Genomic DNA, 14880 nt, shown 5'->3' with positions numbered 1-14880 from the left:
AGCAAAAATACAATATATTACTCCTATGTATCATCAAATGTTGAACAAGTTTAATTTACCTTTCTTGCAAAATACTTTAGGAAAAAGTTTCAACAAAATATAAATATTAGTTAACATGTATTAAACAAGATTAATGATGTAGGGTATATATAAATCCAGTTAAACGTTATATCACTAAATAATTTGAGTGATAGGAAAATTTATATGATTATTGCACTTGAAATAATATAATTACACTTAAACGTGGGTTAACTCATTTTCAACCGTTCATTTATCATCCAACCCGATTTTGATCCGTATGAAATATGAGTGGGTTGAAACTCAATCCGTTTTTGCTCAATCTACTTTCTAACACTATTAAAAATTAAATTGAGTCAAAATCTAGGATCAAAGATTAAAAACTTACGGATTAAATCAATTTTTTTTTATGAAAAATTGATAACAAATTGACGGACTGTACATCGTCAGTTTGACTTAGGTTAATTCCCTAAACTGACGAATAAGTAATTATCTGCCAATTCGTATCAAGTTCTTGCATAGTTTTCCCCAATTTTGGGATGGTCTTCAATTTTTATCCCTCGAATTAGTGATTTTTAGATTTTGTTTATGCTTCTTATTTAGTGAAAATTGAAAGACATAATTTGTATTTTGCGATTTCCTTTGACTTTGAAAGGCATAACTTATGCCTTGCAATTTTTTATTTTTTTTTTCAATCTCATTGGCATTTTTTATTAAGTTTTTATTACTTAAAGTACTGAAAGATTAAATTTAAAGACTATCGAAAAAAACTTAAATACAACCCTAAAATAAGGCATTCATGCGAATGACCCGGTTAATATTAGGCCAAAAATTTCACCCAAATATGAATTGTTATACATATTATTTGGAGTATATTATTTTCATGAGCTAAATTTGAAACCATAAATATCTTTAGTTTTTAAAATTCCTTATCCACAAAGAAATAACAATAAATAGTACTAAATGGATAACAATGTGTGGAGACAATGCTTACTTGACAATTACCATAGCCTTATCCACTCTCATATTTCATCTCTATCTTATTAGTATTTAAGTATTAATTATTACCATCACTACAAAAAACGTAACGTAAAATCCAATCCTCAATCAAATGGACAATGGAAAATATGGAGAAAGGCCAATAATTTTGGCTATGAAAGGCCATCCAGGGACAGGTAAGAGCACACTTGCACAATCCATAGCTAAAACCCTCAAATGTCCTCTTATAGACAAAGATCACTTCAAAGATTGCACTAAACCTCTTCAACAAATCACTAAAGCCACAAAACTCATCAATGACCTATCATACGACGCCATGTGGCGAGTCGCCTCCGCTCAGCTAGACTTAGGTCTGAGCGTGGTGATAGACTCGCCACTCTCCCGTCGAGCTCACCTCGACCGGATCATTGAGATTGCAGATCGTAGTGGGGCTCGGGTTGTTGTAGTGGAGTGCAAGCCGAGTGATGAAGCTGAGTGGCGTAGGCGGCTCGAGCGGAGGAGTGAGCTGGTGGAATATGGCTCAAGCTGGCATAAACCGTCCACGTGGCAAGAGATGGAGAAGTTGTTGAAAGGGTATGAAGGGTGTTGGGATTATGATGTTGGGGTGGAGGTTCCAAGACTTGTTGTGGATACAACATGTGCTAATGGGGTTGAACAAGTGGTCTCAAATGTGTTGGAGTTTGTTTCTAATGCATGTGGTGCAAAAAAGAAACAATTGTACACTAATTAAGAAATTACGGATCGTTTGATAGAGTGTATATACTGTATTAATAATATTAAGAGTAGTTACATTGGAACTACTTCCTATCCAATGTTTGGTTTGGTATATTAAGAACTGTTCTATCTTTACTCATGTTTCTGCAGCAAGCAAAGCAAAGCAAATCCAGAAAGAAAAAGTTTCGTGGAGAATACATGTTTTGATCAAACGATCCTTTTCTGCATAAATTAACAATCATCAATTCAAAAGTACTAATATTACACAAGAAAAGCCATTTCTGTACCCCCTACTTTTATTCCTCTTTCCCCTATATAGTTACCCCCACAATCAATCCACTCTCTATGTACTTTTCTACAAGATGATACTTGTCCAAAAGAAAGATGAGTACTATAGTATATATGGAGCTCAAGCTCATGACAAGGTTCAAAAGTCATGCGGCCCTTCGAGATAGAATGCTTCCGCCATCGTTAGAATCCTTAGCTAGAGAGAGGATCTACTTTTTTCTATTCTTGTGACTGACATTAGTCTTTGGAGAATATGAAGAGGAGGAAGACGTAGAGAAGCCCGCCCAGTTCTTTTCAGCTTTGTCTTTCTTGAATGCCTCCATAACTTCATCCTTGAGTTCTGTGTATCGCATCTTCTTTGATCTTTGTTCCTCAGGGGTGCCACTTTCTAACATCAACGAATCTAGTTTGTCATCCTCCAGTAATCTATCTAAAACTTCGGAGCAGTTTGGGAAAAAACGTCGACCTGTCTCCACTGTCATTAAGGTAGACAAAAAAACACAATATTGAGAAAGACTACAACAACAACAAACCCAATGTAATCTCACAAGTGGGGTATGGGGAGGGTAGGACGTAGGCAAACCTTACCCCACCTTTAATTTGTGGGGGTAGAGAGCTTGTTTCCGGTAGACCCTCCGCTCAAAACAAATGTAATCAAAGCATGATAGAAAGAAAAAAAACAACAGCAAAATAGCAAGATAAACTGAACAAATGAAACAGCTTGTAATAGTGAACATTAGGAGAATAAGATGCTACACATAAACTAACTAATACAACAACTTTGGCTACCTCTTACCCTCGACCTCCAAATCTTCCTATCTAGGTTCATGTCCTTAATAAGATAGCTATCCTCATAAAGCTGAAGATGTGGATAAAGACTATTCACGGGAAAAACGCTATTCCTACTTATTATGGGGGAGTGGGAAGCCTTGATGACATTCATTTACAACATCCAGCTCATGTTTTGCCATCCTCAAAGCCAAAATATATGGAGAAAGGAATAGAAGTTATATCTAGCAACTATAATACTGTTTCCGCGATCTCCTAGAGGCAGAAATGACTTGAAGTTTCAATAATCAATAAGTAAGAAACTGAAGAACAAAATATGCAATGAAAAATTGTATCAAGCCTAGTAGGACCAGAAGGAAGATATATGTGAATTATAAACATGCAAGATATGTTCCATCACTCAATGATTATAAGTTGCAATTTCAAAAGTTCAAATCTCTTTTAGGAATGCTGGCTCCTCCTTCGTTTAACTAATGAATCCAGAAGACGTAGAGACCTGTTTTCAGTAGTGCGACCAGCCGCTCTTGGAGTCTTTTCACTTGCTCAGATGGTAATTCGTTCAAGTCAACCCCTCTCGGATTTCTGCATAAGCCATTTGTTGCTGAAAGTCCAGTAAACTCTGCGGTTGAATCAGCATGTGCTATTTCCATAGCTAGCATGGCTTCCTGAGGAAATAACATCCGTGCCAATGCCACTGCAAGAAAAACCAAATTAGGAGCTACATTCAAATACCATAAGTCGAGGAGAAGAGAATGGCACAGCGCCTAAGTAAGACCAAATAGACTTTTAACATTTTTATCACCCCATAATTATATAACACGAGTATTATTCTGACTAATAAAACATCAGTCTACGGACAGATTCAACAACAAAGCTTGTTAGTCTTTCACTCTCTCATTCCATAGTTATGATTGGCTTCTTCAGTGCAACTCTTACGGACCACACTTGCCCATATATCAGTCCTAATTAGCACCGAGAAGAATTCCCTAGCATCTGTGATGTGTTTGTTGCTGCTTCAGTTTATGACTGAAGTATAAGCAGCAAAAACCTGTCATAGCTTCTTACTTTTCCTTCCTACCAACACCTCTCACACAGAGCAGACGGAAAACACGAAATGAAGTGTAGGGAATGTAGTTCCTCAATTTGCTGTTATATGGGACGACAGGCAGCATCATCACAAACTAAGTTCTAGCGTCACATCAAGCACACTTTCAAAGATCATTATCTCAACTATTATTTCACTGAATTCTGTTTGATCTATGACAAACAGACACAAAACAGTTTGTTTCTCAGGAAAATGGTGTAGCTGTGCAACACAAATGAAATTTCAACAGCTTACCTAGAAACTCCATCTGAAATCTTAGCATCTGATGCAAAATTAGTGGCAATCAGAGCACACAGGAATGCATAAGCATCTTAATTTTAGCTTAATATAAACAACAATATCAAGCATGTGATTTGAATTAAATTGGATAGGTTTTGATAAGTATAAGAAATGTGATTACTGGATGACTAAGAGAGTTCACTTCAACATAACTTAACAAAGTTACCTCTATTTTCAAATAAAAGCAACCTCATGAGTAATTCATCAGCCAACACCAATGATGAAGAAGACATGCTCCCAATCATAGGATTCCTAATCATCTCTCTCTCCAAAACATCAATGCATAACCGGTCTTTATTAGTAACCTTTCCTTGCTCCGGTGGATCATTGTAATCCTTTAGACGAGTCAATCTACGGCATATGGATAGTGCTGTATGTCCGTCACGTGTAGTATCCAAGACCGATGCTCCTTTTGCAAGTAGTCCCATTATTATTGATGGCTCCTTTCGTCTAGCTGCAACATGAAGGACATTATATCCTCGGGAGTTCTGAAGATTGACATCAGCGCCTAAACCCAGCTCAAGTACCTCGTTCACAACCTTGGAGTTGCAATAGGCAGCAGCATAATGAAGAGCACAAGCATCGTTTAAAGTGACGTTTGACTCTTCCAGGAGTAGTGTTAGCAGTTCAATGTCATCAGACTCCAGAGCCTTCAGAATCCTCCTAATTCTCTTTTCACTCAAGGAGTCTTCTTCTAATGACTCCTGTTCAGTCCCTTGTCGAGACTTGAGGCGCCTTGATTTTATGTCAGTCAAAACTTCATGAGGGAGTTCTTTCTCAAGAGTAGCATTGTCTAGATCAGATCGTGCCACTCTCTGGATGCAGTGTTCAAGAAGTTGATTAGATTTGCAGTGAAAGGCAACTAAAAGTATGGGTATTACATCCTCAGGAGTAGCCTTATCAACAAAGTTGTCGAGATAGCGCTGCACTCAAACAGAACATTAATCAGAACTCTCCAGATAAAAAAAACAATGTAACTACAAAGTTAGAAGCATTAATTCTCATGGAAAGCTTCTGTCGTTTCCTATCTGGTACAAATATCATTATAAATTCAATAGCAAGTCATTTACTGTATAATCAAGAAATATACATAAAACTAGAATAGCTCAGGACTGTAGTAAGCTGTTGAGACTCATTTTCATGAACAAAGCAATAAAATCATAAACACCTGGTACCCTAACTCAAGCAGGATGTTAATCTTAAGTCTCAACCTGTACATATGGCAGACAGAGTTCATCTGCAACCGGATTCATTGATTAGTAATTTAGTAAAAACGTACATCATTTAAACTCGATTAATGCTAAATTTCCAAGAGTTTTTTCCTAGAATCTGACAAAAACAGCAATAGTTTAAGCTTTTTGATAATAAAATTACCTCCACTCTGTCAATATGTAAGAACTAATGTCGCACAACTTGTAGGCCATCATCCAGACTGAAATAGAAATCTACCGATTGAGGTCCAAAGCAGCTATAACTGACCGTGGGGCATAGTAGGACCAGAGGCAAATTCAAGCTTTGAATTTCTTTTTTTATTCCAGATTTGAACCTTATGGGTTATCACAGCTCAAATGATTTATTGGGTCAGAAATCTATAACTTATACTTATTTAGTTGAATTTTCTTACACATACAGGGTTTGAACCAATATATTGGGTTGGGATGACCACATAACTTACATACTAAATTCACCCCTAAGTAGGACTACATGTCTTTAGACAGTTCAGAAAATGCTGAATATGCTCCATAAATTCTCGTCAGATAGCTCATTAATGAAATAAAATATGACCAATTGTAATATGTTATGACAGAAACAATGACTCCTAGATGATGAAGATTTTTGTTTATAAGCTGATATACTAGGAAAAACGGAGATTTTTCTGAACATCAGCATTTGCAACAGAAATCCTTATATATAAATCTGAAAAGATTGTGTCTAAGTCAAGCATGTGATTTATATTTGGTATGCTTTGATGTTGTTGAAGAAACCTTATCACAAGGATAGTTCTATGATAAGTCCAAGAAGGAAAGTCAAATGCATATATAGAACTTAACCAGCATAGCAAACACTGACCTCTACGACCATAACGAGTTCTTTTATCTGAAAAGTGGACGAAGCATACATGAGTTCCACTGCATAATTAATGGCAGGGCGGCAAGCATCATGAGCACAAGCATTATCAACACAACTCGAAACTTCTGAAGGAGATGACTTAATCGTTCCCGTATATAAATAATTCAGGAGGACCATGAATACTTCATAGCCAATTGAGGCAACACGCACCAAATCCTTCAGCAAATATTTAGGCTTTTCATTTTTCAAGGAATTCTCATTCTGCTCCTTAAACTTTTCATGGAAAAACTGACTTCGTGCAGCCAATATACAGCGATTAACGCCAACATCAATCCCCTCAACGACTATTTCTGCATCACTGTAGTTATATTCAGGATTAAGCAGGAGTTTCTCAAGACTACCACATAAATTACTCAAATGATCAACACTTGGTCCTGGTTCCTGGGGACTACTGTACTCATTTGATATGTTAGAAGATGCAGCAAAACTCTCGTGGCCGCTCTCCATTGTTCAAACTTAATTATTGCTTTGGTAATTAAACTAGCAAGAATTCATCCCTGAGAGAGCAAGAAATCAATAATACGCTCAGCATGACCAAACATTTAATGACTTCAGACACCAAATTCTTGCATCAAGAACATGAATCCACCAAAAAAAAGTTAAGTACTTAATATTCTATTTCCATGTCATCAACCAAAGTAAAGTTTTAAGATAGAAAGAAAACATATCATCAGCTCAGAACACCCAAAACACAAAACGGACTTCAAGGGTAGGCTAAAAAATCAATCTTTTCTTGATTCCCAAAACCTACACCTTCTTCTTAACAACACCAAAAATCAATCTTTAAGCTACCCAATGCCCCAAACAGAGCAAAAACCTCAAGTAACAAGACAACAATGGTAAAGTCAATCAGGTCAACGCTAGCACAAAATCTCCAAAAAAACAAGCCTGAATTAACAATGAAAAATGAGAGAATTGGAAATATGAGTCCTTTTTCCCCACCCCTTATTCTTTAAGAGCATAAAGATTCTATCTTTGAGCTACCCACTTCCCCCAAACAAGGCAAATAGAGTACCTCAAGAGAAAGCACAAAACTTTTCCAAGAATCTGAAAAAGTTGAGCACTAAAGTCAACAGGTCAACTTTGCATGATCTTGGCCCAAACTCTCACACCTGCAAGCCAAAAAAAAGAACATAATTACCCTCCCTTGCTGCTGGTGAAATCCCATCATTCTAACATAAACATGAAAACTCCAAAAACAAAGAAAGTGATTCTGCATACCCCAAATATGTATTGTGGAAGAAAGCTGCAGTCTGCTGACCCCAAAACTAGTCAAAAAGTGATTGCTTGCTGTGACAGAATGAAGTAAGTAATGATTTTGAGTAGGAAAAAAGAAGAAGAGTGAAATGAAAAAAAGAACATAACAGAGATGCGGAAAAAGGAATACTACTAGTACTAGTGAATGGTGCAGGTGCATGTATCAAGTTATAAAACAAAAAAATGTTTATTGTAAGTATATCCTTACCTTCATTTATTACACCTTAATTTTGTTAAATTAATTTTTTTTTCAATTTATAAACTATGTGGCCATTGGGTGTGAATTGAGATATTACGACGAAGGGGAATTGGCGGCCCCAAGCCGTGTTCGTTGGGGTGGGACGGTAGAGGTATAAAAGGTGCTTATACTAATATTTTTTATTGGGTGATGTGACATATAAATTTTTCTTTCTAGTAAATATACGAGTCTATTTGGAAAGTCACATTGGTAATCAAATTTTATGTAATTATATTGTATATCTTGTTTATTTGGTTGGTCATTAGGTAATTGAGTGTAATTGGTAATTAAATTTTTTTATTTCTATTTTTATTTTTTGTTTTAATTTATTTTTATTATTTTAAAATTTTTAAAAAAATTCTAAGAGTTTATTTTTTATTTATTATATTTCAGTTCCTTCTCATTCTCAACTTTTGCTTCATGTGATTTCATGCAATTTTTCGTACTAACTATTTTTTATGTCATGCTTATTTTTTTTTTATAAATTTTATAGTATTCTAATTTTTAAATTAAAATAGAATTCATTGTTAAGTAAGGTTATAGACTTACTTTCTTTTTCTTTTAAATCATATTTATATATGTTACGTTGAAATTTGACATAATTAAGACTAATTTGTTTTGAATTTAGAACTTACGTTATATTTTCACTTTTATTTATTTTAGTAGTATTGATTTGAGACTTCATATTGCTAATCGTTTATTTTTAGTTAGATTTGATAGATTATCTTTGTGCCAAATATTTAAATAATTTATGACATTTATAATATTATTATTTTTGTCAAACATGCATTTCATGATGTTCATAGAAATCTTGTACTTTTTAGTTTTTATTGTTAATTCAATTGAAATACAATAATTTGTAAAATATAAATCATCTATTTTTTCATAATATTAGTTAAGAACATATGCTTGTTAAAAAGATAATATATATCTGAAATATTTAATTAATATCATTTATAAAATTTCTTATTTGTCTAATATAAATTTATAATTAGCTTTTATTTTTAAAATTTAATATAATCTTATAACTGTAATTGTGCATCCAAACAGTATATGCGTAATTACATTGTGACAAACAAATAGATTACTGTAATTATTAGGTTGTGTAATTACTGGACTTAAATCAATTCCAATTATCAGGTGGCTTTCCAAACATACACGGTAATTTTTTTTAGTTATATTTTTTATTAGTTCGATCAAGAAATAATAGTTTGCACTTTCAATAATTAAAATATTTTTTATTTTTTAATGATTTTTTATAATTAATACATATTATAACATATTTAATGTCTCGTTACTTATATTTCCAATATATTATGATCACACAAATAATATAACATATTTAAACTTACGAATTTTGCATGTCTTTTCACGTCAGAATGAATTAAATCCCATAAATTAAAATAAAGAGAGTAAATATATAAATATTAATTAAGAAAACAAAAGGGCACCATACGATATAATTATTTTCTTACTTTTCATTTGATATTGTTTTTCGATATTAATTTTGAGTTCGCTTCATTAAAATTTGCGGCAGAAAATCTCATTTAACAAAGTAAGATTTTTTTTTATTTTTTTTTTATACATGGAATTTTTTTATCAAAGATAGAAGGGCTATATCTCTCTTCTAAAACTTTTTGAAGTTTACTTGAAATGTTGAATGTCCTTCAATATGTTAGATTTTTGGAGGTGGTATAAATAAAAGGGAAAAGGGTTAAAATGTCCTTAACGTATTCCAAATGGTTAAAAATGCCCTCAACGTTTTTTTAAGGTTTAAAATTGCTCTTTTTTAACAACCTGCTGTAATGGCAAATGATGAGTCATTAAATTGGACAAATGGCTTCATCTTATTGGTCCACCTAATTTTTTAAAATCCAGCCCAACGATCCGACCCATCTATGCTACAAAAACTCAAACCCACCCACAAACCCGTTTACATATTAACCTAACATATCCTTGAACTCCATTTTAGCAGGATTATCAGCCCTTTTTTGTAGCAGCCGGCGAGGATGGATAACGCCAACCTTTTCCAAGATGGTGCCTGGTGGTTCTGATTTTGTTATACCTATCCGTTGTGCTGAGCTCGATAAGCATCATTAAGGCAAATTCATGATTATTGTACTTGTCTGTAGAGCCATCAACATAACAACTTCTTGCATTGTTAACAACTTCAACTATCTTATTATCGAAACATTTCAAAGGCTATATGCTTGAAATCCTCTGCTAGCTGCAGCTCTGCCTTACAATGATGCCCTCCATTCAAGTTTCTAATGAGGAATTTGAATTATAAACGAATAAAGTTTTAAGATAGCTTCTTCAATATATGCCAAACAAATTGAATTCAAGAACTTGCTTACAATAGAACTAGAAAACCTACAGAATTTCCATCCGATATTTATCAAAATCAAGTTTGTAGTGCAGCCATGTGCAAAAACATAGAGAAGAAATTGATTGTTCCAAACATTGTAGTTCTTCGATTCTTTTTCTTCTTGCAATTAACTAGAGAATGGAGAACAAATGAATTGAAGGAGAAGAAAGAAGAGAACTAGAGCTAATGGAAACAAAAGACCCAAAAACGATCAGCCTATCGGGTTAGATTTTTCGAAATTGGTTTTTAGACTAAGTGGGTCATATATTTTGAAATGTGTAAAGAAAATGCATGTCACATTTGCCATGTCAGCAGACTGTTAAAAAAGGGTAATTTTAAACCTTAAAAAAACGTTGAGGGTATTTTTAAACCAAAAGGTGGATGAAGGACATTTTTGAACCATTTGGAATACGTTAAGGGCATTTTTAACCCTTTTCCCTAAATAAAAAATGAAAGAATAACAAATTCAAAATTGAAGGAAAAATGTAAATGTAAATGCTTTATTGTTCTCAAATATGAGTTTTAAGATAAACTTAAAATAAAAACAATGAAAATAGGGAAGTCTAGCTAGATTCAAATCCAGGTCTCGTAAGTGGTCTCTTTGGCTTGTATCAGTAGTACAACATCACTCTTATGTTCCTTATGGGTGCACTGTTAATTATATCCTAAATTTCTGCCAATTTCTCAATATAGATATCCATGTATACACATGATTTTTTCCAAAATTAACGGGTGCACGCACCCCTCCTTATAGGGTGGGTCCGCCTTAATTGATCCATTAAACTCTTCAATATATTAAGCTGCAATTCGAAATGTATTCTATTAATTAGATCCCAATAAATATTCAATTACTAATTATAGAGTTCATTCACAAAATCACATTATCTTAAGTCATAAACTAAGATGCGGTCCTCTTCTGTTGTTTTTATAGTTTTAGGTTTAAGATAAAGTATGAAATATTTTCTTTTCGAATGAAATACACTTTTGGTATATAGTGATGGAATAATATAATACTGCATTTTTTGAAAATGTATACCTGTATAAATAGAAATATGAGTCATCTAGTGAAGAATCTAAGCAATTTCACAAAGAAATAAAGAAAAATATTTTTTATGAGAAAAATTCAAATTAGAGCAAATATTAAAGGATTGCTACTTTCTTTGAATCAAAATTTTGTAAACAAAATATCGGAAAATAAGCTCCAAACATTTAAAGAAGTTGTGACTTCCTCAAAAGTTCATTATTAAAAAGAGTCAGTCAATAACAAGGAGAATTACTCTATTATATATATGTTTTATAGTAATTTTGATCGAGTTATCGATCTAATTTTGAAAATTAAGATCAACAAGACTTTACAAGATCTAACATTGTTTCAATCTTACTAGATACAAATGATACTTGAAAAGTTCAAGTATCTGAACTACCAAAATTTTAAAACGCCAATTGATGTAAATTTTGCTCTTACTAAAAATAAAGGTGAAAGAAAGCCTAAATTGAATTATGCTAAAGTGTTGAAAAGACTAATATCCATTTATCCTTAGAGAAAATAATCTTTATTCTCCGAATATTAAGAGGCGGGATTAAGCTTCTTAAGAACAGTACATTATGAATTCAGTATATAATTATATTTCATCACTATTTCTAATGTAGGGAAAATGGTCTGAAATATATTCGAACTTTGACCGAAATTACTGTTACGATACCAAACTTTGGAAAAGACCTTTTACCCCCTGCACTATTTAATAGTGTATTTTAAAGGTATATATGTGCCCACGTGGACATAAAAAATAATGCATAATTATAAATAGTAATGTGTCCACATGGGCACATATATACCTTTAAAATACACTATTAAATAGTTCAGGGGGTAAAAAATACACTATTAAATAGTTTATGGGGGTAAAAGGTCTTCCATAAAGTTTGGTATCGTAACAGCAATTTTGGCCAAAGTTAAAATATTTTTCAGACCCTTTTCCCACTAATTTACTTTATTTAAAATTTAAAGTATTTTATTTTTAAAATATAAGAAGGGTTAACACAATACACTTGTAGACAAGCACACCAAGACAAACAACACAAGGGGCGGCTGCATGAATAAACTTAACATATTACGTCCATATCTCAATTCTCAAGTCATAATTTGCCACTTCTCACTTGTTGAGTTTGGCTCAATGTCATTACCGTTTAAGAAAAGGCTCATTCATGCCATTATTTTTTAATAGTGGTTTTGCAAAATCATTTTTTACACGTGACCAATTATAATTTGGCCACGTCATTATTATTTTGTTAATTCAATTTTTGAAAAATCATTTTTTACACGTGGTCAATTATAATTCGGTCACATCATTCATTTTTCTTATAAAAAAATTGAAATTCTGAACAAAAATTGAATTAAAAAAAAATAATGACGTGACCGAATTATAATTCAATTTTTATTCAGAATTTTGAAATCTTTTTTATAAAAAAAATAATGACGTGGCCGAATTATAATTGGTCACATGTAAAAAATGATTTTGCAAAACCACTGTTATTAAATAATGGTATGAATGAGCCTTTTCTTAAACGGTAATGACATAGATGAGCCAAACTTTTAACGGATGACATAAATGAGCCTTTTCTGAAAGTTCGATGGCATATTTGAGCCTTTTCCCTTGATTAATTGGGAAAATGGTCTGAAAAATATTTCAACTTTGACCGAAATTGTTGTTACGATACCAAACTTTATGAAAGACCTTTTACCCCCTACACTATTTAATAGTGTATTTTAATTGTATATATGTGCCCACGTGGACACGTTACTTTTTATAATGATGCAATATTTATGATGTCCACGTGGACATATATATACCTTTAAAATACATTATTAAATAGTGCAGGGGGTAAAAGGTCCTTTCCAAAGTTCAGTATCGTTATAGCAATTTCGATCAAAGTTTAAATATATTTCAGACCTTTTTCTCTTGATTAATTAATTCAATTTTCAGTAAAACAAAAATTATAGTTTATATATACATATAAGAAATTGCATGATCAGTACTTTTTATTATAACCGAGAAATCTTTTGGACCAATCACAACCTTCTAAATTCGGTGGATAAAGGACCCGCCTCTCTACCCTTCTCCACTTAAATATCAGATTTTGCTTTGTATGGTGTGGGGCATGAACCTGCGACCTAAGCCACAAATCCTCCACCTTTTGCCACTCAACTAGGCCTGGGGGCAATTGCATGATAAATACTATAAGATGCATTTTAAAAATATATATATATTAATAAGTCTAAATTCATAAGTTTGGTTCTTTGAAAATGAAAAGTGATGAGCATTATTTACGTTGGGAAATAATGTACAGATGGATAAGAGAGTGTAATGGAAAGTTACAAATGTATATTCTTCGACTAACTAGTTTATCAAATATATGTTGTGTATAAGTATGTATATTTAGTATAAAATATATACTATCCATATATTTTGTAAACTAGATAGTCAAATGGCCGATTCTGACTTATAATTAAGGGGACCTCCCACACCCAAAAAAAGAACAAATGAAGATGGAATATTATATATTATAAAGAACCAATGAGACGGGAACATCCAAGCGTAAGTTAAATACAATAGGTATGTATACAAATATATTATGTGCATTTAAGTGCAATTTATATGTATTACTAGATAATGTTGCTGCCCAATAATACAAATAGTATGTTTTGGGGCTAATAACTGAGTTTTTGAAACGATTGTTTGTGTGAATAAAGGAATAAGTTTTTTTTTTATCACAAATATGTACTTTCTTTGACGCTATTTAAGGCATAATAAGACTACCCACATACAATATTTTGTAAATATTTTATGTTATCAATTATCATGATTTATAATATTTTTACGATAGATTCACTTCAAGGATCAGTGGAATTTTTTGTATTTTTTTCAAAACATATTTTATGTTGTCAATTATCATGATTTATAGTATTTTTACGCAATTTTTAAATATAAAAAAAAAAGAAGACAAATAAATTAAAATGGACCCAATATATGTTATTTTTGTTGTCTCAATTTATGTGACACAAATGAAATTTCGAGAGCTATCCAAATTTTCATATTTTTTTTAAAAATGTTTTAAGTTATTAATTATTGCGATTTATAATATTTTTATGTAACTTTGAAATAACGTACATTACTGGTCACTTTGTCCTAATTTATGTGATATGGATAAAATTACAAAATTAACCCTTTTAAAATGTCTTTCAGATATTTTAAGTTGTTAATTATTATTATTTATAATACTTTTTTGGTAATTTCAAAATGATATGTGTTATTTTTTCTGTCACAATATATGTGAGACTGATAGAATTCTGAGAGACAACCTATTTTATTATATAGCTTTTAAATATTTTAAATTGGTAATTATTGTAATTTTTAATGCTTTTTAAGTCATTTGTAAATGATATATGTTGCTTCCTTGATTGAGACTTTTCCATTTGTGACACACACACACATATATAAATATATATATATATATATTATTTTAAAAGAGAGTTTATGCCCAAGTTCTACTATATAATAAATATAATATATAATATTCAAGAAAGTCCCAATCTTGAATATTATATATTATACTTGGGCATATAGTAGAATTTAAAAGTTCCACAAGTATAATATATAATATTCAAGACTGGGAAAAGTCCCAAACTTGAATATTATA

The 14880-nt window shown here is 32.1% G+C and overlaps 2 protein-coding genes across 3 annotated transcripts; one reads left to right on the top strand and one right to left on the bottom strand.

Annotated features, from left to right (window-relative positions):
- The first annotated feature begins 1091 nt into the window (after window positions 1-1091).
- Window positions 1092-1872, top strand: LOC125875775 (uncharacterized). The gene is made up of 2 exons (XM_049556809.1): window positions 1092-1772; window positions 1804-1872. Exon 1 carries the CDS (start codon window positions 1130-1132, stop codon window positions 1745-1747), a length of 618 nt encoding a protein of 205 aa, XP_049412766.1. The 5' UTR covers window positions 1092-1129; the 3' UTR covers window positions 1748-1772; window positions 1804-1872.
- LOC125875774 (BTB/POZ domain and ankyrin repeat-containing protein NPR1-like) lies at window positions 1720-7703 on the bottom strand. Of its 2 annotated transcripts, none has more exons than XM_049556806.1 (6): window positions 7544-7703; window positions 7338-7434; window positions 6263-6819; window positions 4359-5115; window positions 3305-3502; window positions 1720-2494 (listed from the first exon to the last, which is right to left on the bottom strand). In XM_049556806.1, exons 3-6 carry the CDS (start codon window positions 6767-6769, stop codon window positions 2229-2231), a joined length of 1728 nt encoding a protein of 575 aa, XP_049412763.1. In that variant the 5' UTR covers window positions 6770-6819; window positions 7338-7434; window positions 7544-7703; the 3' UTR covers window positions 1720-2228. The 2 variants fall into 2 exon arrangements, with proteins under 2 accessions (XP_049412763.1, XP_049412764.1); XM_049556807.1 differs by having other exon boundaries at window positions 6263-6620.
- Window positions 7704-14880: the final 7177 nt, after the last annotated feature.

The sequence above is a fragment of the Solanum stenotomum genome, chromosome 9 (assembly GCF_019186545.1).
Source record: "Solanum stenotomum isolate F172 chromosome 9, ASM1918654v1, whole genome shotgun sequence".
Lineage (NCBI taxonomy): Eukaryota > Viridiplantae > Streptophyta > Magnoliopsida > Solanales > Solanaceae > Solanum > Solanum stenotomum.
The sequence above is the reverse complement of the archived record's forward strand: the minus strand, read 5'-3'. Positions and strand labels throughout refer to the sequence as shown.

Bases quoted from the DNA above. Each gene is read 5' to 3' on its own strand.
- LOC125875775 (XM_049556809.1), top strand. From the start codon at position 1,130: ATGGACAATGGAAAATATGGAGAAAGGCCAATAATTTTGGCTATGAAA.
- LOC125875774 (XM_049556806.1), bottom strand. From the start codon at position 6,769: ATGGAGAGCGGCCACGAGAGTTTTGCTGCATCTTCTAACATATCAAAT. The intron at 3,503-4,358 runs GTAACTTTGTTA...TTTTTCTTGCAG, and splicing joins GCTTTTATTTGAAAATAGAG to TGGCATTGGCACGGATGTTA. The intron at 2,495-3,304 runs GTCTCTACGTCT...CCTTAATGACAG, and splicing joins GGTCGCACTACTGAAAACAG to TGGAGACAGGTCGACGTTTT.